This window comes from Mycetomoellerius zeteki, unplaced genomic scaffold (assembly GCF_001594055.1).
Source record: "Mycetomoellerius zeteki isolate Tzet28-1 unplaced genomic scaffold, Tzet1.0 scaffold1074, whole genome shotgun sequence".
Classification (NCBI taxonomy): Eukaryota; Metazoa; Arthropoda; class Insecta; order Hymenoptera; family Formicidae; genus Mycetomoellerius; species Mycetomoellerius zeteki.
In genome coordinates, this window is record NW_017255990.1 from 1 (window position 1) to 24,097 (window position 24,097).

Here is a 24,097-nt window from a genome sequence, read left to right on the forward strand (position 1 = left end):
TTTTCAACCATTTTGACCGAAAGTACTTTTCCATAGAGAAAACTGCGGGATCCTTTCAAATTCGTCTTTTTTTCAGCAAATACACATTCCGAGTCTTCAATATCTTCTGTATTATATTTTATTTGCTAAAAGAATACATTTCATTACTTTGCAGCTCTTAACAAAAGTGTGCCAAGCACCAGGTGGACACGCGGCCGTTTCGGAAGCGGTATCGACTCTGAGACTCAAGTACGGAGAAGGAGGGAGATTTCGATTTTTAGCAGGCGCTCTTTTAGCCCCGAGAGCAGCCATCGCGTTGAGGGTTGCAGGAGTTTCGTTTCTAAACGCTTTTCTGAAATCTGCACCTCGCACGCAAACCAAGTTATACATTCAGGTAAGAAATACAGTAAAGTTATATCCACCACTCGATATATTTATTTTGTTTAATCCTTTCACATTCAGAATAACAATCGAGAAACTAAATAACTGTCATTTTGTATTAAGCTGAAAATTACTCCTTGTTTGACTCTTACTATTTACATTTAAAGCCTTTATTTGCTATATCGGATAATAATATATTTAATAATACCGGATAATAATATCGGATATAGTCTTATAATATTTGTCTCCATTATTTCCATATATCAGAATATATGGAACAAATATTTCGCTTTCTTTTAGGCTGAGGCCTGCGAAGCTGGTTTAGAGCCGCAGGTACTTCAGGAATGGCTAAGGGAATTCGACGGACGCGAAGAGGACGCTTTAACCGATTTACTGCACAAGGAAGTTCAGAAATGGGCGCACAACTGTGTCGACGTGGACGCTCTGCAGCGCAGAGTGACGCGCGCGGAAGAAACTTGCAGGGTACTCAGCAAAAAGGTATCGCTTTTGCAGATGCAATTAGAGAAACGAAATGACTGCAACGAGGAAGAACGAGATAAATCCACGCCGATGATTCTTATTGCCGCTAAAAGCCCGAAAGTATCTTCGAACGCGGAGGATGAAGGTATCAGCTCTTCGGAGAGATCCAGCAGTCCTGAAGATACGAAGCATCAAGTAAGAACCAATCGGCAGAAAGCCTCACCTGTGCAAAGCAACGATCAGGAAACAACGATAGATGACGTGATCGAGGAGCTGAGGATCATAGTGAAAGACGCTGAGGAAGAATTCAGCGACAAAACTCAGGAATTGAATCATCGTGCTAATAACAATCAAGAAATTGTCCATAATAAACAATCGAATAAAGAATCGAATAAAAATAAATTATACCGATCGAATTCCAAGGTCTCGTTGAATAACTCTGAGAGTTATATGTACGATAAAATACCCAAGAGAGATCAATATACAGATTTGAAGATGCTAAAATCGAATGCGGGCTCTAACGCGTTTCAAAATCAGATAAAAAGTGAACAAGTGACCTATTTCGGCAATGATCAAGATTATAGTACTGATTCGGATGGCACGAAGAAATTGAGTCTTGGGCTGCGCAAAACATCAAAGTCATCGATGGAAGGCAGTGTTAAGATCGTTGTAAAGGGACCCGACGTGGAAGAGGCGATAGTACCGGCTATTCTACATCCACAACCGCCACGAAGGGCACCGCCGTGCTTATCAGCCATCATGTCCGCCAGGCATTGCGACTTCGCTGATCATGCAGAGATGTACAACTCCCACGACGAGGAAGTCGAGGAAGAAACTCTCGGTGACGGCAGCGATTCCTTGCTAAGCGCTTCCAAACTCAAGTATAACAGCAAACATCAAATCTATGACGGACAGATAAGAATTATTAATGAGAATCACTTGCAGAAACAAACCAAAAGCGATACTATATTGATAGGCTCGAATCGTATCGATGTTAAATTTAGAAAGAGTCTCGATGATTTGCATCACTTCGAAGATAACGATATAAAAGATAGAAAAACTTTGAGAAATTACGATGCTTCGAAAGCAAATATGATTACGGATGTCAGGCCGATTAACAAACAAATCGACGTTTACAGACAATTCGAATCTATTCCTAAGGGATTTGAGACGTCCTCCGGACGATCGGCTGATCAACGGATCATCCATCGGCATAGTACTAAATATAGAAGCGAGATAGAAAAGAGGAAATATTTACGTCGCTCCACTAGTCACGATTACTTCGAGTCGAATGTGTCCAGTCCACAATCGAGACGATCGGGAAGTAGAGTGGAGTGTCGTATCAGAAAATTTGAAAGTTTAAATTCTTTCGACGAGCATCGAAGCCTACAGAATTATGAGAGATCAAACGACTTCGAGAATTTTGGTAAACAGGAGCAGGCGTCACTCCTGACCGATTCTTCCAGATTTAAAATGCGTAGATCGGAATCTTTTCATCATATCTCTCATCACGTATCAAAGAGAGATCAATGCTCATCGAAAGGGGAAAGCGACAGCGGTCTTTTCTACTTCACGGATTTTAATCTGAAGCCTGTTGTCACGAGACGACCGCGATCAATCGACGCACCAAAGTCTCCCAGTTTGATAACGAAATCCCTGGACAGGATTGACGAAGGCCTAGACTCGATGGTCGACATTGTTATTACGCAAGAGCAAAATCAATGGAACGGGAATAAACGTCAGACAAAAGCGACCAAATTTCGCAACGAGAAGCAGCCGATAAGATCGAGAGCAATCAAATCTGATGATTTTTCTGGTAATTCTTCAGAATTTGATCAACAAGGAAAACGAGATAATCTCGTTTCTAGAAATAGAGATCTGAAGAATGACGAATTGTATCATGTTAACAATAAGCAATTAAAAAGCGACGAATTCTACGAGGAACAGAGAACTCGCGAATGGAATTATCATAATGAGTTAAATTATGCGAGAAACAAGGGCGAAACTAGCTCACCGGAAGACTCACCGATAATATTATCAAAAAATGGCATAAGACACAATTCCTTTTGTCAGAAAGATAAAGTCAGTAATAAGTTCACCAGCAGACCGAATGAATCAGGAATTTTTGCTGGGCGAACATACGATACATTTGGTCTTGGAAAAAATCGTTTTAACGCGGGCAAATATTCGGGAAATCAGCCAATTAAAGAAAATCTAATTAGTCGAAGAAATACAACATCTTCGCTGATTGGGAAACGTGGAAAAGTAACGGACATAGTCTCCGGTCTTTACTGAACGTGTCTTAAGTATAAATTTTGTATGGAACTCTAATGAATCAATGGAAATAATTTGTACAATTTTTCCATATATAAAAAATAAAGAAGTATTCTTATATAATTCGTTCAAGAATAATGAAATTAACACTATGAGATAAAATAATAAAAAGAACTGCCAAATTTGCGGGTTGTTACCGTATCGTGATCCATTACTAATGTCAACGTTTCGTGAATCTTGTCGTTCACTTCATCAAGGCGAGAAGTGCATTGATATGCAAACCATTCGCAAATTTGAAATACTTTCTGAAGAAAATATCCTCAAGAGAAAGCCTCAAAAGTATTATCAATAAAAAGAGCTGTTTAGAATCACTAGAATCATTTTGTACGGAAATACTCCAAATATATTAAGATATTACACGTATCACATTGAAAATTGATGCAAAAGAACCGATTATTTCATTTTTGCTTTAGATTCCATATTAAATTTATGCGAAAAAATATAATTTTATTATAGGGGAGACCGGGGCTAAGTTGACATTTGAATTTTGAGTGCCAAAAATATATCTTATAAGTTCTCAATTTATATTGTAGATAGCATCTCGTGTGTCTTCTTTACCAACGAAGTTTGATTAGTTTAGGTTGTGTTATGCTTAAGTAGTCAAACGTGTTTTCGATAGTCAAAAGTAATTTTTGAGATTTCATTTTTCAAATCACATCATTTTTTGTGTATATGGATGAAATGTGAAGTTACAAACACCAAAACTTTTTATCGCCATCTTATAGTCTTATAATCACTCTATAAAACGCTAATAATCATTTGACTAAAATCGTTTACTTTGTTACTGAAAATTGCAATTGTAAAAAAGGTGCCCGCTTAGCCCCCTTAGGTCTTCCCTACTGCCAAATAGTAAAATGAGAAAATATGTGAATTTGAGGATTTATAATTTCCAGAAATGTATGAGAAAGCACAAAAGAGAAATAGTACGAACGAATCATTTTATCAATTGATACATAAACACATCATTTCTTATTAAATAAAAATCGACTAAACAATGAGAATGATTTAGAGTGCAATATTTTTGAGTATTATTATGATGCTACATTTGTAATAATTATATTTACGTCGAATATACACGTTTTACAACGAATACAGACGTTTTTTCATAACAACAAATAATTCTTTTGGTGATGGGCTCTTGTGTGCCTTCACTACATTGTGTGATACAATTCTTTGTTAACGATTATATATGCAATAGTAGTGCAAGTGCCAACTAAGACTGTACTTCGTAAATTTCTATGTTTACATGTATATATATAAATGAGATTGAAATAATTATATATACATCAGAAAAATAATGTTTAGATCAAGCAGCAGAATTATTTATAGCTTCTAAATTATAAGATTATTTTATAAATTAAGAAATAAGAATAAAACCTTCATTTTTTATTTCTATGTCGCTTTTAATTTATTGTTTTATGTGCTTAATATCATTTAAATAAAAATTGTATGTAACATACTGTTTAATAAACTTTGTTTTTTATTAATATAAAAATGAAATTCAATTTCAACTTGCAGTTGCGTGTAAAAGTGTACTTGTCACCTCACTAAGTTCATGACAGGAACCACGCGCATTTCTGTGAATCATTTCTGAATTATTTAATGTTAACGATGCATGTAATTTGTCATGTGTTTGCTCAAGAAGTTGTTGCGAAGATGTGTCTGAAAAAAAATAAGACAATATATAAATTTTTTTAGATATATAAAAATAAAACATTTTTTAAATTGTAATATTATAATACTCAGGATTGGCAAACGTTACTTTTCAGTTACTTTGTCGTTACTTTTTATAGTAAACAATTTGATGACGATGTTGGATTTTTTTTATGACGGTAACGCTAACTAATTAAACGCTAAGGTTGTACTAACGTTAGAAAAGTCACTTTGAAAAATAACTTGTCACTATTACGCGTTACACTGAAAAAGTTATAAGTATAACGAGTAACGCGTAACGTTACGCGTAACGTTACTCGTCACTAAAAAGTAATGCGTTACAAATTAGGAGTTATTTTTTTCAGTAACAAATGACTTTTTCAATCCATTACAAGTAACGACTGACTTTTCTAACTCTGATTAGCATTACTATCATAAAAAATTCACAATGTCATTACCAAATCGTTATTATAACAAGGTAACGATCAACAAAGTAACGGCGTTACAAGTATAACGCGTTACTTGCCAACCCTGGTAATACTTATAAGTTATAAATATTATAAAACGTAATATCTTATGAATTACTCTGATTTTAATATATGTATATTGTATAATAGATGATAAAATTCTTGTCACTCGAATCATGTTGAAATATATGAAAAATATTTCTGATCCCTGAGATATAACGTTTTAAAATTTTCTAAATCACGAACTTGATACAATTAAATTAAAAAATGCAAAGATGTAGATGTATTTTTTTTTTATATATATAATGTCAATGAATCAAAAATTTAAAAGTAAACATGAGATCAAGAACTCTATCGCTACCTTCACACACTATCAACCCTAATATAAAATTAAAAGTGAGAGAGCTTGCCTATAAGAGATGTATCATATGTCTATTACCAATCATCCTGCATTTATAAAGCAAAATAATCAATAAAGTGTCATTTTTTTTCAAAATAATTATCACACTTAATATTATTATTGTTTCACACTACGATTATAGTAAATAATTCAATTACCTTGAACCGTCGATAACAGATAAGAGAGCTCTTCTTGAGTCGAAACGTATTGAAATTCATCATCACAAGCACCTTTCAAAACAGTAACCACATCTGATCTTGGATTGTAAAAATACAACCCCTGTTTGCGACTACTAAATTCATTGATCAATGTTTTCATACCCTAAATTCGAAAAAAGCAATATTTAAATGTGGTACAATTTCGAATTTAATAACATTGTTTTAACACACTATCATATATGTATGTAAGACGTGTTTGATTTTCATAATGTCAATATCATAACAGCCAATTTTATAATCTAAGAACAAAGCATATCTCATTGGTACCAGTTAAGATAGAAAGTTATATCATAATATATAAATAACATATTATACAGTCTGAGATTTTAATTTATATATTGAGTAATTATTATATCAAAGTAGCTTGAACAGATGACAAAAATTTAACGTAATCCGTAACGAGATTTCAAAATTTAATGGTGAGATGAATGTTATTTATTAAATTAAATACATTCAATTCTCCAAAAAAATGTTACCTTAGCAGCTGTAAAATCTGCCCCTAAAATGTATCTGCAATCAACAACAACCGGTATTTGACTAGACCCTTGCTTTATACCAGCATTACCGACTGATTTCTTTATAAAATCAACAGCTGGGAAATATAAACTATTTCCTGGAGTAACCAGTAAGTACTCTGCACCACAATCAGTCTATAACAAATGTAGGATCAATTTTATTAAAATATTATTAGTAATATCTTGACGCGTGAACAGTAAAATTGTATATTTCGGAAAAGAATGATCCAATGAGTATTGAACTTATTCATAGTTTTACAACTAACGACTTAGAGTAGTGAAAAAAGAAAAACAGAAAGGATTCCTTTATTTGAATTTAGTTTTTTTGTTACTACCGTGTATTTGTCGACGTGAACTGTAGGTCTTGCGGAAGGATACAATAGGAACATCAAATTTATAGCGACCCCCGATAAAATACCATATTCTACACCAATGATGAGACAAAACAAAAAAGTAACAAACATCGGTATGAGATCCTTTTTGCTCGATTTCCACATCAGTTTCACAACCTCGTACTCTATCATGTATATTACCGCGCAAATGATCACAGCCGATAATGAAGCTGAAAAAGAGGATAATAATTACGCCAAATTGGCATTTTTTTGTATGTTGCGTGCTACCGTTAAAGTGCTTTGCTACCTTTTGGAATGAAATAGAAATATGGCGTGAGTAGCCTAAGGGCCAGCAAAATCAGAATTCCAGTATATAATCCACCCATTGGCGTCTTCACACCACTTGCATGATTTACTGCTGATCTACTGAACGATCCTGTAACTGGCATAGAACTCGCGCAGGACCCAAGAACGTTACAGATTCCGAGTGTCAAGAGTTCTTGGGAAGCATCAACTTTACCTTCATTCATAAAGGCCTTAGCTATGGCTACGTTACCGAGCACAGCTATTATCGGCACTAATATTATGGAAGTACCCAACTCGGAACACATTTGTGTGAAGGTAAGAGTCTGATTATTTACTTGTGTGGAAAAAGGTGGCAGGCCGAATGGTGGAAGACCAGATCTCACTGGACCCGTTAGAATAAACAGAGATCCAGATTCGGACGAATCATATTTATAAGCAATAGCCGAGCAAGTGACAACGACAATGGCGTTCCGCGCCGTAGAGATCAGCCATATCGCTTTCGCAATTATACGTTGATAATTCACTGACTTTTTACTAATGACATGTAATTTAACATCCTTCATTTTCTGTAAATTGTACGACTTTTATAAAGAGAATATACCAGATGTAATACAAATGTTGAACAAGTATACAGATTCATTAATTACCCTAAACAACAATAGAATTGCGATGCAAGAGATACTCATTCCAGTATCCCAGAGACTCGTGTCGCCAATATTTTGAAAAACTTTAATTAATGTATCTAAAAATCCTTGAGACGAAATTTTTAGACCTAACAATCCTTTCAATTGTGAAGCAACGATTATGACGGACGTTGCTGAAGTAAAGCCCACAGTGACTGGTATCGAGATAAAATCTACAAGTACACCTACAAAATTGTTGTTTATATTAAACGCAAACAAATAATACCTATGTCATTCGAGATATCAATCAAATAATGCAACAACAAGAATGTGTGCAAAATTAGTACAAAATAGCCTTGAATTTACTTGGAAATCTTATAAAACTTCCAATAATTTTGCGCATAGCCTGCGTACCTTGCGTATTTCTGAATGGAAATACTTTTTTCACTTGAAATTTTATTTTCTATCGCATATCCGATGTTCACTTAAAATAAAGCATTTTCGTTTGAGTCAGCATACCTAAATGTAAGCATGCCATTAGTAATTGCAGGCAACCAGATAAGAATGCGAGAAGTATGGCGAAATCAGCATTTTTCCCTTGCACATAGTCGTGAGTCATTAATGCCATAAGTGCGGTAGGACCAATTGTAATATCTTTACAGGAGCCAAATAGCACGTAAACTATTGCGCCCATAAATGCCGAGTAAAGACCATACTGTAAACAAACACGATATTAATAACACATGCTCGATCTGCATAAGACACAGGAGAAGATGAGCATTGATAAGAAAAACATGTTTATCCTACATACTTGTGGTTCCAAACCAGCCAATGTTGCATATGCAAGTCCCTGTGGCATAACAGTAAGACCAACTGTTATGCCGGCTATAATATCGCTAAGGAATTTTTCCGAGTTATATTTCGGTAACCATGCTAAGATCGGCATGCGTCTCGAAGCTAATTTGTGTAGCCGATCGATATAGGTTCTTTTCTTCCTGCGATCAATTTCAGTAGCCATCCTGTATCAAGCCAGCTTTATGGACAAAACAATCAACAAATACATTTTTTATAATTAATAATGTAAATAAATATACAAGATGAATAGAGGAAGACAGGAATTTTTTTATTATAAAGATGTTGCATAGAAATATGTTTAATATGAATTAATTTAATCGTTTATATAATTTTATATTAATGGAAACATATAGATGATTCCATGTCACATCAAACAATAAATAAATCAATATTTCCATTTTCTTCCGAGTATTTTATACTTGTACATAATAGATATGTATTCATATGAAGTTAAAAAATATATTACAAAACCATGCTATTTTGAATAATTTAAAAATTCAATGATCAATTATAAAATATACTTATTATTAACTATTTTACTATTTAAAAGACGTTTACAAATTTAAATATATATTTAAACATTTTAAATATATTTTTACAAATATTTTCAAAAAATATTCCATACAATATATATTATACTAAGAATGTTATGTGATGCAAAGCTAAAAATAGCATCATTAGCGTTCTATTTTCCAAAAAGCTAAATATAATGCATTTTTATCTAATAGGTAAAACCTTTTATCTATAACGAATATCTATATAATAACAAAGGCTTTTATTTATAATGACTATGCATAAAAATGTGTAACAAATAGATAATCGATTAGAAATAAAATTATAAAATTAAAGAAAAATCTTGCAATTTATCACATTAAATTATCTAAAAATTAAAAAATTGTTTTATTTCTTATGTAATTAAAATTATGCTATGTAAACATATATAAACAGCGATTAATTTTTCCTGACTGCTCTGAATGAATCAGTGATGTTTTATCAGGACCATATATGTGATGTTACATGTACTTAATATTCAAGGAAGCACACACGCACGCACGCACGCACGCACACACACACACACACACACACACACACACACACACACACACACACACACACATCGACATAATATAATTTATCATAAACATAACTCTCGAAAGATTACGTTATATCTCGTATGGTGCACATATAAGGATATGTTAAAGTTAAAAAAACCTTAGATGAAAACGGTGGAATCGCAATCGCAATAAACGATCGTAGATGGAGAGCGATATGTGTACAAAGGTGAATACTTTCACTGAGAGAGAAACGGGTTTCGCCGAACACGCGTGTTTGCTTTTTTTTCTCCGTGAAGTTACTTTAATTCATAGAAGCTACACTTTCTTTATGTACTAAATTTACCATCCCGTTAATTGTACCTCAAAGCTCTCTCGCGCTTACAAATTTCCAGCGGACTGTAGACTGAAAGTACGCGTGTTCCGTCGTGCGCCTTATATACTCGGATAACGAACCGAACTTACATTGGTCGGGGAAAAGTCGCTGTTAACCTTCGCACTTTTTATATAGGAATCACGAAAAATACGTTAATCAATACGGTTATACATGCCACAGAATATTTATTAAGATCCATTTAAAAAATTTAAAAAATTTCAGAGTATCGTTAATATTATTAATCATAAAGTTACATTAAAAAGATAAAATTGAAATGCATATAAAAAAGAAATTTATAGAATTAGAAATTTTCAATTGCGAATTCTGTTTGTAATCCAAATTTTTTAATACTAATCTACCATAACATCTCACAATAAAATTGTAAAATTTTTTTACTTCACACACTTGTAAACAAAAATTACATACTACCTATTAAAACTAGGCTACACGTTACATACTACACTATTCTTCAAGTTCTTTTTTATTCTTTCAAATAAAGATTCAATATACTAACACATTCGCGATTTAGTATTATATACTAATACCGCATGCATTTAATACGTTATTTTATGTGAGTGCATATACATTAAAAGCCATTTATTTATCATTTACTTATTTATGAAGGTATTAACACATTTTTGTGAAAATTATTTGTAAATGTTATAAGATGCAATAAAATAATATATTTGAAAATTGAACATAAAATTTAATTTTCAATTCAATAAAAATAATTTGATGAAAAAAATAAGAATATTTTATTTTAAAAAGAATTTTTTTTTAACATTAAATTATACAGAAAAATATGTGTTGTGTGTGTGAAAAAAAAATTAATTCAAATAATATTTTTATATTTAATATTATAATAAAAAAATATAAATTATATGTAAAAGAATTTTTATATAACAATAAAAGAAAAAGTAATAAAATAAGAAATAATATTATAAATATTATACATAGAATATGAAAATAATATATAATATACATAGAACATTAAAGTAATGTATGTAATAACATAATAATATAACTTTTTTGGTTTATTTTGAAAAGTTAACTCACAAAAAACATATAGTATTACATTATGAAGAATTAGAGATAAGAAATATAATATGCTATGCATATAATATGATATTGCAAGAATGACTAAATTTGATACTATGTTTACTTTTATAAATTTGCATTAACTTTGATTTAATTTATTATAATATAATTTTCTATGAAAATAAGCCAATTATCATTTATTTTATTTATTTATTCCATTTTAATGTATTTATTGTGATATAAAATTGTTCGATAAGAAACATAGATAAAAGTTATAAATTAGGAACTCAGGTGGCTTTCTTTTTATAAGAGTTTAAAAAATTTCAAGGCTGACCGGATTAACCACTGACTATCAAGCTGTATGTGATACTTTCCAGATAACAAAAAAACTTATGTAGATTACGCCGGTTAATGAACACAAGTACTAGCCTTCAATGTTTCTGCATCGGTTGTGATTATGCAATGTGCATAAATTTCATTCATTTTCACACGCACACACATACGTATACACATAATATTATATTTTACCTGAATTAAATTTCACTTCCTGATTAAAGACCAAAACCTATTATGAGGCATTCGAGCATCGTGTACATGTACAAGTCTCGTCTTGTAATATTCTTCGTGAAACATCGTTTATCCGTGAGAAACCCATTGAATTGCCTGTTCACCAGATTGTCTGAATGGGAAAAGGTTCTCCAAACCGGCGCCAGTCTATTCGAAAGCGAATGCAACCTTGACCTGCCTACTAAATCTTTTAGAATATACAAATGTTTCCCTTACAGTAGTCGTTTTCTAATATAAAAAATATAAGCAGTGTATCCTCTGACGATACACGTAATCTAATCATAGTATTGTGCGCGATGCATCCTCTCATGCATTGAAGCGATTAAGGCCTTGTTTAAGTCATGTGCCAGCTATTTATCGTACAATATTTCAATAGTCGCAATCGACTCAATTTAAAGCGTTACATACAACACAATTATCCAAACATTTAGTCCGTTAATTTAAAGGACACGTGTTCAATTTTGCATACCAAAAATATTACCAATTGCTACAAGATTAACCCTTGATCTCCAATATTAACGAAGAGAAAAGGCTTTGTGCCAACTACTCATTGTCTCAAATAATACTTTTATTAATTTTCCTTTTATACAATAATTCTAACAAGTATCACTTTTACTCTTTTATGAGATTAAAAAAAAAGTTAAAAAAGTACACTTTTGAACATATTTGAAAAATGTATTAATTCAGTGAATCATTTCTTTTTTACAAAAAAACTTTTACAAGTATAATCTACAATAATTTGCAGTGTAAAGAGCTATATACACCTGTGAAAGGAAAATTAAGTTGGATAAGGTACAAAAAAAATTAATTATGAGAGTTAAACTAATATGTAGATAAGTAAATGTGCTTATTATTTGTCATTTCACTTTGTGTTGAAAAAAATTAATTTTCTTTATTTTAAGTCTGTATTCTACTATAATTATTTAACAAAAGTATAATTTTTTTAGGCATAAAATATGTTTCCATTAACAATATACATAATAAAGAACAGTTTGGCATTGTGAAGTTTAAGGCACTCATGTGATACTATATTGTTTCAATATTTATGAATTTTAATTAAATAATAAATGTCTTTTTATTATATAAAACTCTTGTATAAATTTCATTAAAGATTGAGGTCTTGATTATCCATATCATTTCGTTCATGTATTAATATCTACATTATATCTAATATATAATATATTATACATATTGATATAATATAGTATAATATTGATATATGTCTTCATATATATATTTATATTATATCAATCATATTAATATCTATATCATATCTACAGTATAATATTGAGTCGCTCTCTCCAAACCAACCATGTGTCACGTTGACATGTACTTTTATCTCTTAGCAAAAATTAAACTCAGTTAAGGTAAATGTTCTTAACATAAATTTATATAATATTTCTATATATTTTGCACATAATATTTCAAAAATAAAGCACTTAATCATGAACAAAAGGCAATACACAATGTAATCATTAAAAGGTTTGTTGAAACTAAATAGTTATTATTTTGTTTGAAAGAGTTGTTTAATGAATATACAGAATGGAATAAATTAAACACCAAACTATAGAAAAAAAACCCATAATTTTCGTTAAGATACATAGAGCAAAAGTAATATACATAAGTACACTTGCAAAAATAAATATTATTTTAAAAAATCAACAATTTGCCTGGTTAAGGCCCAGTTCCACAACTCATGGTTAACTCTTAACTGAGGTTTAACTTATTCATTGTCTCTTTCTAATTTTAGAATTGAAAAGAGATGAGAAACAAATTGAACCTCGGTTAAGAGTTAATCGTGAGTTGTGAAACTAGCCCTAAATGATTGATGTATTTTCAAAATGACCACCTGAATTTATAGAATAATGGAGGAGCACTTTACTTTCGAAGAATTTCTTTCATATAGAAATGGTTACCAAGCCATGATTTTTTTTAACAATATCACTTGAACCTAGATTATATAGATAACTAGATTTTCAATTTTTTTATGTGTATTTCTACAAGTTTATAAATATATACTTTTTCTGCTATCATATACTAATGACAACAACTAATTTCTTTTACAGAGTAGTGCTCCATTTTCATTTTCAATTGATAGAAAGTAACAGCCATTAGTTTCAACAATTTTTAAGTACCTGCTTCTATTTAATCGAAAACAGATAAAAGAGATAAAATAAATAATTAAACAAATAAAATAAATAATTAAACAGATAAAATAAATAATTAAAAAATAGCGATACAATCACCTAATCGTTCATTGACGATATTCCGATAAAGACGTAATTTATTATATTAAGAGGCCTATTCTGCAACTCTTAATTATTGTAACTGTAACGTTACAGTCGTTATAAGAGTTACAGAATAGGTCCCTTAACCTCTAGAAACTTACGAAAAGCTGGGTCTGGATGAAATGATTTCGTTGAAATATGTGTCACAATATTCGTGGTTCGGAGCACAAAGAATTTACGTTTCACATGTATTCGAGATGTATAATAAAATTATGTACATAAAAATTTTACAATATTCTAATAAGAAAAACTGCCAAATTAGTTACAAGTTATGAACACACATCGGCAAATATCTCAACCGGCATTTGTCACGGCAACGGGCAACCGGCAACGTCGATGACACGGCGTTTACAATTTGTCAACGACAAAGTCGTGTTGCCAACTGCGAAAAATGAAAAACAACTAGCACAAGTCTGTACTTATATCACTCACAGCTGCAACATCGAATGTGATTGGTTATTACTTTTGGATTAAACCAAATTCAACCAATCACATTCAGTTACTATTTAGTCGCAAAGAATTTCAACACACAGCACGCAGCATTTCTAGCAATTTAGGGTGCTATTTCATTTGTGCGTTTTTTGTCGTCGTACGACAAATGTGTACATACGTACGTACAGGACAGAGAGGTCTTCGGATCTCTCTGTCTTGTAGCCAATCAACAGGCTTGAAAAATTTGTCGTATTACAAAAATGCACAAATGAAATATCACCCTAATATTGGCCTGGCCTTCCGCATGCGATCTAGCACGAAAAATCGCACTGTGTGCAGCAGACTTTACACCGATGAAAAACTCTACAGAAAGAAGACTCCCCTCTTCGGCAACCAATCAGCGCACTTGGTAAGTAGCGAGGTAACTAACAGAGGAATTTTCGAAATTTTCTTACGGCAATTCTGTTTATGGCGTCCGTATCGTCTGTATCTGTATCAGGGCAGGGGCAACATTCTTTCCGATTCTACTGGGCGCTGTGTAATTCGACGTTGGATCGCCTCGGTGAATATTGCAAGCTGGCAAGGTGAGAGAGATTATTCTCGCATTGTAATCACTTTGGTGACTACAATTTCATGCTCTCGGCATATCGGTTCGCATTGTGTAACGTAAATTCTACTATCGTTTTCAAAATTTGCAAATACCGGATAGCCTATGTGCGTGTTGAACGATAATATTACCTGTTTATGTTTACGTTGGGGAAACAACATTAGGAGTCGATTATACGAGGATCTGTGTAAAAAGTAGGTCAGTTATAAGGGCTTGGCAGAAAGTTTTCAGAATTTGTTTGTTTTCATTCCTCAGAAGAGGTGACTGGTTTAATATTATTCGGATCTCTTGCCTTTATTCTCCTTGCTTTGCTATCATACTAACAGTATTTTGTGATCCTTTGGCCGAATTATTTTTCTTTCAATTTTTATTCAATATCTAGCTAAATATCTCCTAAATCATAGATGCTGATAAATGCCATATTTGTAATAGAATTTATTTCTCTAATAACTTACTGTATAAAATTCTGGGTTACTTTTTATAAGTTTTCTAAAAACTGTTTTGAGCTAAGTTATATATATATATATATAAGAAATACGGATGAATAATTGAAAGCTGTGATTGAAAGTAATATAGACTGAAATAATTAATAATTTTTGCTTCATTATTATTACAAGTTATTTTTATAACCTAAGTATAATCAAAATATTTTTTGATTTGTAAAGGATGTAAAGGCATTTAAAAAAATATATAAATTTAACTTTATAAGCATTGCGTAATATTTAGTCTTATGAATATATTTGTGATAGGTATAATGGATTACGCTGTTGAAAATTTAGAAAAGACTTCCGACATAGAGCGGAAAGCAACACTCAGCAAGCTACGTAATATGCAATGGCTGAAAAATACATCTTATTCAGCAAATCCGTATGTTTTAACCCTTATTTCTTTGTTTTAGAACATATTTTTGTGTTGTATATTAACATATAGTTTTGTCTTTTAATAAGATTTTATTTTTAATGTCAATCAAATTATCAATAATTTGGTTTTTTATGTTAATCTTTTGTTAGCTTCTATTACAATTGCAATATTGTTAATAAACAATCTTGTTCAATATAATAGAAAAAGTAACTTTTGTCTTATGCATTATATAAATATATAATGTTATTTGAAATATGTTATAAGATAATTATATAAGTCATGTAAATTATATTATACTTTATAACATATTATATATATATATATTTATCTATATATATTGATATTTATATATATTTATTATGCATGTGCAGAATATTTCAGAATGTTACTTTTTTTATCTATAAATATTGAAGTATGGCATTGGAGCATTTGAGTTAATACAAATTAGGCTTAAGAAATGTTAATAAATAAAATTTTCTCTATATTAAAGACCGACATCCTTACAGGAGTTTGCGTCCTTGTTAATATTGAAGTGATTAAGAGTAAAAAACTGATAATATTATACTAATTTTATAATTTATTAGTTTAGTAGACATGTTTATCGGTGTATATACATTTAAAACTCAATAATATCGATTTTTCTTTAAAATTGTGATTTCAGTGTTATCATCAAAGTTTCATTATCAACAGAGATGATAACTGCAGAGAAAAAAATTGTAATTTTTAGGCAATATATAAGATATTATAGCTTTACAAGTATGTATACTTATTTATGGAGCATTTATGTAATAAAAAATCATGAATTTAATAATGTATTAGCTAAATATTTATGTTAATAATAGCAAATTTATATTAATTGTCGATAATGTCAGCGTTCTTCTATTACCTCCGGGTCCTTAGGGCCCTTTTTATACCACCGAAAATTTGCTCAGGGTTCACGGTCTTTAATAGTATTTCGTCGGTGATCACACTAAACTTTTAACATACCATCTATAGCTCTGAAATAGTCTACATACATTTTCTATAATTTATATTAATATACATATGTATTTTTATCTAAACTTTTACTAGCTGATATATAAGGAGATGGATTAAAGGTACATTTGGTAACATTGTGTCTATATTGTGCTTTAAAATTATTTTTACATTAATTTTTTATTACAGCGACAAGATAAAAGCTATTGTCTATAAGCAAGATCAAGATGAGGAAAAGAAAATAGAAGATAATGTTTCAGAACTGGCTGAAACTATCAAGATACATACAATTAAAGAATCTGAAAAATATTCTTCAGTAAATGAGACGCTTAAAAAAAATTTATTTAATGATACAATGCCAGAAAAAGATGAGAATATTTGGAACAAAGATATAGATACAGCCAATTTATTTTCAAATGCTGATAACTTGGCTGATCAAAAGAATGAAGAAGATATGTTAAGTATTGTGGAAAGCATTGTAACAGCAAAGCTGGAGGCTGAGTTTTGTATAAACAAGGAGCATAAAGAGCATCAATCAAATACATCGGAGAACAATACCAAAGATATTGTACAGTAAGTATAAAAAAATTTAACTTATTTATATTATCAATATTTTACTTTAATATCTTTTTTATATTTTATATATCATATTTTATATATTTATATTTTATATTTACAATAAATTAGGGACGCAATATGTAAAAATCTTTCCGAATCACAAAAAATTAATGAAGACACAAAAGAGCTGAAATTAATAAAACAGTCTGATGGTAATAATAATGATTCCAAATTGGTAACACTATGTGTGTCAAAAGTAAACGACGAACAAAATCCCACTTGCAAAATAGTTGGTGTAGAAAGCAATAAAGCTTCAACACAAGCAATTGACAAAGGTAAATTTATTTACGAAATATGTGTATATATGATTCATATAATTTTGTTATAATGTAATATATAGTATCTAACTGTATTGTACAATATACATATGTATGTATATATTAACTAGTTGTTCCATTTTTAGATGGACATGTAAAAAATAATATCACAAAAACAAATGTTAGAACTGGAAGTAACACAAATTTAATTAAAGACAATGAAAAACCTTCCAATCCTAGTAGTAACGATTCTAAGAAAGCAATTTCTAATTCATCAAAGTTACTGAGTACTACTGATAAAAATGAAAGGGATCACTTTAATTATAAACATAAAGCAAAAAATACTGCTTGCATAAGGAAACAAGAATTTGTAAAACAACGCAATATTTCAAGAAATGGAACAGAAAAGGAGATAAAAAAGTCAAACTTAGTGAAAACAGATATTGAGACAACTGATACCGTATGTCAAAGTAAAAATTTAAACAAAGATAAAACTTTATCAAAGCAAACAAAACAATTTCCATCAAAATTAAGAGGTCAAGAGTCTCTTAAAAAGAATGCACCTACGCCTAACTTTTCTGATGATAAAAATAAAACAGAGAAATCAACATATATATCAGGAAACCTCAATTCATCATTAAGTGAATCTGAAAGAAAGAATGAAAAGATTGTTGAACAAAATTTTCAAAGCGATCAAAAACCAAATCGCAATGATTTTAGAAAAAATACTACATTTGTTACGCAATATAAAAATTCAACATTCTCAAAGCCAATGCAAAATGTTCCGAGAACAGGACAAGCTCCAATGTATGGAAGAAATTCATCATATGCATATAATAATCCAAAATTTAATAGGAATTGTAATGACGGTGCTGAACATAAAGTTATGAAGAAAGAGCTTACACCTACTAATGTATTTACAAAATCAAATACAGGAACTGAAAAACTTGACACAAACAATTTGGAGAATTGCACAACGCAGAAGGAAGAAATAATTCAACCGACAAATGTAAAATCGACAAATGTACATGAAGTAGATACATTATTGTCTAAAGATAAAAATGATACAAAATCTATAAAAGTGGAGACACACTTAATACAAAGTAAGGAAAATATGAATATAAAAAACAAGGACCAAGAATCTACAATATCAGAACAGTGTTGTGAAAAAACGAATATCTCTAAAATTGATGTTGGCCAGCAACATAGGGAAACGAATAAAGAAGATATCAAATCACTTAAGTATTCGTCCCATTTAGTTTCTGATAAATGTGCTACAGACTCACAAATTAATGCGATTAATCAGTATTCATTAAAGCTAGAAAATATGCAACGCACGAATGATATAAATCAATTAGAAAGCGGTCAAATTACTTGGAATCAACCATCTGACAACGCTATGCAGAAAGGCGCAGCAATTATGAGTTTACAACAGTCTATTCAAAATATGCATTTCAATACACAGCAGGCTTTTACTCAAACAGGAAATTTAAGAGGACAGTCGTCATGGGAACCAAATAATAGTAAATTTTATGATCAACATTTTTCAGTTAATGATGCGATGAGGCTGTCGCAGATTCCAAATACTTTCAACGCACCACCCTATAGCAAAACACAAATGTCAAATGATGACAGTATCACCGGTACATCTACGCTGGAAACCGCGATAAATATAGAAAATTCAAATGTACCATATAGATACGGACCGAACATACAGCAGAAACCTGTTGTGGCTTCTGATTTTCCTGGCCATTCTGTGTCGTGTCAGACTAACCAGTCTAGATGGAATTCCTCGATACAAGACAGTTTTCACATTGAACATCCATACGTTACAACGCAACCTACAATGATGCACATTTACAATCCTGCAGCTTTTGGTTCTGATGACTTTAATAATACAATGGATTATGTATCGCATCCAATAATTTATGCACCATCCCCATATATGCAAACATGGAATTCACAATTACAGTATTCAGTGCCCGTTGTGTATAATTCTCCGTGCACGAATTATACGTTTCCTCATCATAATCAGTTAACTAATTTTAACAGCTCTATGCATGACCAGCAACATAAACATAATCCTTATATGCAAATGAATAATTATGCTAGAGATACATATCATGATACAAATACATGCGCTGTACAAGCAAGAAACTCTGTCGATAATGTTCCCATGAAATCCAATTATTATTACAAGAAATATCAAGACAATTGTCGAACAGTTTGTGATGTTCCTCAATATGTAGCACCAGTTTCGTATTCAAAATCACAACAAGATATGAATTTCATGCCTGCAACAGGTATAAATCAATGCAACACATCATATTGTCCAAATCAGAAATATTATAAACAAAACATGACAAATTACATAAAAAATCCGAAAGGTCAGATACAAGATTTTATTTGTGATGATAATGTATCAGAAGACACTCCTCCAATAATATCTCCGAAAGAATTTGTAACGAGCAATGTAAATCTTACAAATCAAAGTGATCAATTTACGACACGAGTATTTAAACCAGAGTTCAAGATGAGATCAAACTCAGGATATCGCCCGCCACCCTCTTTACCAAGGTATAATAGCGGTTTTCGCAGAAATACAACTTTTCAAGATTTTCCGAAAGAATATACATATCCTGTTAGTATTGGCCGCGGTACATATAAAACTAAAAAAACATAAAAATAGATCTAGATCAAGAGTTTGAGCTATAGTATAAAATATACATTAAAATATACATATACATTCATGCAAAAAAATTTATTTTAAAATAATTTACCTTACAATTTAAAATATTCTACCTCTTATAAATCTTAGAAAGAGAATCAGCAGCAAGATTTTCCGAATTGTTCAATGAGATTGTAACTCTATATTTACTAAACATTTACTATGATCTATTACAAATCATAATTTACCATCTCCTTTTCTATCTTTGATGTTTAAAAGAATATGTTTTTATATAACAAGCAGTTATGATATTAAGATAGAAAATTCCTATAATATACATTATGTCAGATGTTAAAAAAAACTAAGATTATTAAGTTTAGATTCATATCATATTGTGATATTGAACCCAAAATGGTGCTCTCTTTGCATCTAAAGACTCGCTTTAAATCTTTATAGATCTTGATATACTATGTTCATAAATATATAAGTTCTGTTTAAATCTGTAAGTTTTCACAGATAGGTTACGAATCGCAAGATATGTAAAAATTGTTAGACTTCGAAACATATCAATTGCGAGAAATGTTGTTCAACAAATATTTAGCATGTAAGATTTTCGTATGTTTGATTTCTTATAATTTTAAGATAAAATATTTCAGAAAAATATATATTCTGCTTGTACTTTATTTTTCTATCTTACTTTTGTGTTTAAACTGTATTGTTAACAAAAATGATATAGTTTATTTTTTCTGGACTGGTTTTATGAAATAAATACAATACGTTTTGATATTTCTACATTGTTTAATTTATATTACATTGTTTATAATCCCTTAATTAATAAACCTCTAATTTTTATATTTTTTTAAATCCGTTAAATTCATAGTCTATCATGATGAAAAGTGAAAATGGATATGCACACAAGTATTTATAAAAAATTTAATTAAATATTTATATACACATTTAGATAAAAGAAGCAAAACAAACATTTATTTATTACACTTTTTAACTTTATTATTAACATTTATAATGAAGAAAAACAAACAAAAATCTCATTATCAGGGTTGGATAGTTAAGCTAAAAAGATAAAAGTTAATTAATTTTAACTTAATTTAGTTACATTTTGGACTCTTAACTTGTTAATTTAGTTACATTTTGGACTCTTAACTTGTTAATTTAGTTACATTTTATCGGTAACTATTAACTTTTAATTTGATTTTTTTTAAGTCAACCCTCAGACACAATGCGAGAGGATAATGAGTATATAATTTAGTAATTTTACATTGTATAATTGTTACTTGTGAACAAAAATAACAAGATTCTTTAATAAATATGCTGTGAGAAAGGAGAAATACGAAAAATTATGTAAAATAGTCAAATTTTTTCTTTTCTTTTTTTTGGTTGTTCATTTGGACCAAATTTAACTTTTAACTTTTCAATTACTTTTTTTATTAACTTAACTTTTGATTCAATTAATTTCATTATGGATTAATTTGTATTTTAATGAAGTTAAATTTTCACGGCTATTAATATTAATTTAACTTATGGCGAATTCGATTGGAAGAACTAGTGCGCACTGGTGCATATTAAAGCCGTTGTACACTAATTTAATTTAAGTATAAAAATGAAATGCAAATATTTCGAATTATGAAATACATATTTTACCTAATAGTACAATAAAATGTATTAAGTATTTCACGATTTAATCGATCTCTATGTTTATTTATAAACATATTTTTACGTTATTTCGTGTACGACGGCTTTAATGTGCACCAGTGCGCACTGAGTGCGTCCAATCGAATTCGCTATTAGTTTTAAAAAAAGTTAACTTACCCAACCCTGTTCATTATGTATGCTTGATTAAACAAAATTGTCACAGTCTTAAATTGTTAACTCACAGTGTTAACTTTAGTAAATATATACACTTACTAGTCAATGTATACATTTACATATAGCAGATTACAGTAAGTATATACGTTTACTGAGTTAACATTTTGACTGTGACATAATATAGGTATACAAATTAAATTACGTGATTTGTTTTATATATGTATGTATATATGTATATCATAGCCATGTAGTAGCCCGTTCATCCGTGTCAGAAATGATCATGTCATTCAGTGTCACTCCTTTAGGTTTTCCTAAAATTGCAATTAAATCGATTTCGTTTCTCGCTGTCATGATTTGCTCGTCAGACAGCGATTGTATACTCGATAAAATATCAGGATTTGGTCGTAGCATTATTAATTGGCAATTGTTTTTTCTGAAGTCATTTATCGTCATATTAATACCCTAAAAATATAATATATCAATAAATTAAATATTTTAAGAGCAAGATATATTTATAGATCAATTTTTAATCTTGCGTTGTATTAATTATTGGTATATTTTAATATACCAATGAAAAACGCATTTTGAAAATATAATTAATGAAACATTTTTTTAATAACTGATTGTTTCGAAACCTGTGCGGCGGTGAAGTCTATTTTGTCGATGTGTTCACAATCCAATACGACATTCATACCGGAATTCTTCGTTAGATACATTCTTAAATGATCTACTGCAGGGAATAAAATTCCAGCGGTAGGACGAACTAAGAAGTAGTCTGTTGTTGAGATCTGCAGAGAAAAAATTTTTAATCCTATAAAATTATAAAATTCTTAAAACATAAAGAATTTTTCTTAAGAATAAGTATATCTGAATTCAAAGATACAGTTTCATTTTCTTACGTTTCTATGTTCAATATTTATCGTTGGCCGCGCATTGAGATATATCAATATAGCCAGATCGAATATCGTACCTATCAAAATTCCCATCTCGACTCCGACAAATAAACAAGCAAGGAACGTAATAAATGCCGGTATTAAATCACGTTCTATAAAGAAAAATAATATTTTATTTGTGCTAATTTCATTAGTATAAATTTTTAATTTAATGAATTATCACAATAAACAAAATGTTAGCAGCATGCCCCCCCCTCCTCAACAGTTTAACAATAGATTCGAACAGAACATTGTGGTAGATTAATATTAACTGCGCCCGCAATTAAACTCACGTTCTGTCAATAAAGCATATAATCTAACAAGCATATAATTCTTCAGAAAATCTTTATTAGACACGTATGTTACCTAGATTAATTATTTTGATTATATATTCACTCACTATTGCACTTCCAGATTGGAATTATTATATCAATTTCTACCATAAATATCACCGCGCTAATTATAACAGCGCTCAGTGTCGCTTTTGGAATGTAATAAAAATATGGTATCAACAAACTTAGCGCAAGTATGACTAGAATACCTGAAATTATTTATTATTTTTATTAATATTTTTCCTTTTTTTTTTTGAAGAGGTTTGCATTATATTCTCCCTATAATGATGTTTAGTTTAATTGTTAACAAGAATGTGTAAGTATTATTTAATGTTAGTAAAATTCACCCGTATAGAAGCCACCTAAAGGTGTCCTAACACCAGAAGCGTTATTCACTGCGCTTCTCGAGAAAGATCCTGTAACAGGCATCGACTGAAAGAACGAACCAACCACGTTACATAGTCCGAGAGTCAGCATTTCCTGTGTGGCGTCTAAAGGCATGCCTTGTGCTTTAAAAATGAGAGAAATATTCAAGAAAATGCTTATATATAATATAACTTGATAGAATACATATTGCGCACATCTCAACTTGGCATATCCGAGGACAATAAGTCAAATATTATAAAATTGATTAACTCATTTGCATCATTAGCGTATATATATGTATATATATATATATATACAGGGTGTTTCCAAATTAAATCGCAAAACTTCGGGAGCGTGTAGA

At 30.5% G+C, this 24,097-nt stretch overlaps 4 protein-coding genes across 6 annotated transcripts in view; 2 read left to right on the forward strand and 2 right to left on the reverse strand.

Moving 5' to 3' along the window:
- Positions 1-154: 154 nt before the first annotated feature.
- On the forward strand, positions 155-3,182 carry mwh (multiple wing hairs; the record flags this gene model as incomplete). The annotated part of the gene is made up of 2 exons (XM_018451976.1): positions 155-373; positions 661-3,182. Coding segments are annotated over 2 exons (2,694 nt in total), but the record flags the coding sequence as incomplete, so codon positions are not given.
- A 1,466-nt stretch (positions 3,183-4,648) lies between these two features.
- LOC108725141 (sodium-independent sulfate anion transporter) lies at positions 4,649-14,176 on the reverse strand. Of its 3 annotated transcripts, none has more exons than XM_018451963.1 (10): positions 13,966-14,176; positions 11,538-11,723; positions 8,500-8,707; positions 8,208-8,403; positions 7,713-7,933; positions 7,067-7,631; positions 6,763-6,989; positions 6,389-6,562; positions 5,853-6,015; positions 4,649-4,836 (listed from the first exon to the last, which is right to left on the reverse strand). In XM_018451963.1, exons 3-10 carry the CDS (start codon positions 8,704-8,706, stop codon positions 4,682-4,684), a joined length of 1,908 nt encoding a protein of 635 aa, XP_018307465.1. In that variant the 5' UTR covers position 8,707; positions 11,538-11,723; positions 13,966-14,176; the 3' UTR covers positions 4,649-4,681. The 3 variants fall into 3 exon arrangements, with proteins under 3 accessions (XP_018307465.1, XP_018307445.1, XP_018307455.1); XM_018451943.1 differs by having other exon boundaries at positions 8,500-8,721; XM_018451953.1 differs by having other exon boundaries at positions 8,500-8,721; positions 11,538-11,754.
- Positions 14,177-14,764: 588 nt separating this feature from the next.
- On the forward strand, positions 14,765-20,442 carry LOC108725187 (uncharacterized). Its single transcript, XM_018452042.1, has 4 exons — positions 14,765-14,880; positions 16,929-17,312; positions 17,427-17,632; positions 17,761-20,442. The coding sequence occupies exons 1-4, from the start codon at positions 14,765-14,767 to the stop codon at positions 20,295-20,297; spliced, it is 3,243 nt and encodes a 1,080-aa protein (XP_018307544.1). The 3' UTR covers positions 20,298-20,442.
- Positions 20,443-22,343: 1,901 nt separating this feature from the next.
- The window catches only part of LOC108725161 (sodium-independent sulfate anion transporter), a 5,615-nt gene continuing 3,861 nt past the window's right edge, over positions 22,344-24,097 (reverse strand). The window contains exons 6-10 of the mRNA XM_018451990.1: positions 23,718-23,879; positions 23,439-23,579; positions 23,006-23,151; positions 22,742-22,894; positions 22,344-22,568 (exon numbers count right to left, since the gene is read on the reverse strand). Coding sequence (XP_018307492.1) covers positions 22,344-22,568; positions 22,742-22,894; positions 23,006-23,151; positions 23,439-23,579; positions 23,718-23,879 — 827 coding nt within the window. The remainder of the gene's footprint in view (positions 22,569-22,741; positions 22,895-23,005; positions 23,152-23,438; positions 23,580-23,717; positions 23,880-24,097) is intronic.

Bases quoted from the DNA above. Each gene is read 5' to 3' on its own strand.
- LOC108725141 (XM_018451963.1), bottom strand. From the start codon at position 8,706: ATGGCTACTGAAATTGATCGCAGGAAGAAAAGAACCTATATCGATCGG. The intron at 8,404-8,499 runs GTATGTAGGATA...GTTTGTTTACAG, and splicing joins TGGCTGGTTTGGAACCACAA to TATGGTCTTTACTCGGCATT. The intron at 6,990-7,066 runs GTAGCAAAGCAC...CCTCTTTTTCAG, and splicing joins TTTCTATTTCATTCCAAAAG to CTTCATTATCGGCTGTGATC.
- LOC108725187 (XM_018452042.1), top strand. From the start codon at position 14,765: ATGGCGTCCGTATCGTCTGTATCTGTATCAGGGCAGGGGCAACATTCT. The intron at 14,881-16,928 runs GTGAGAGAGATT...TTTTTATTACAG, and splicing joins GAATATTGCAAGCTGGCAAG to CGACAAGATAAAAGCTATTG. The intron at 17,313-17,426 runs GTAAGTATAAAA...ACAATAAATTAG, and splicing joins AATACCAAAGATATTGTACA to GGACGCAATATGTAAAAATC.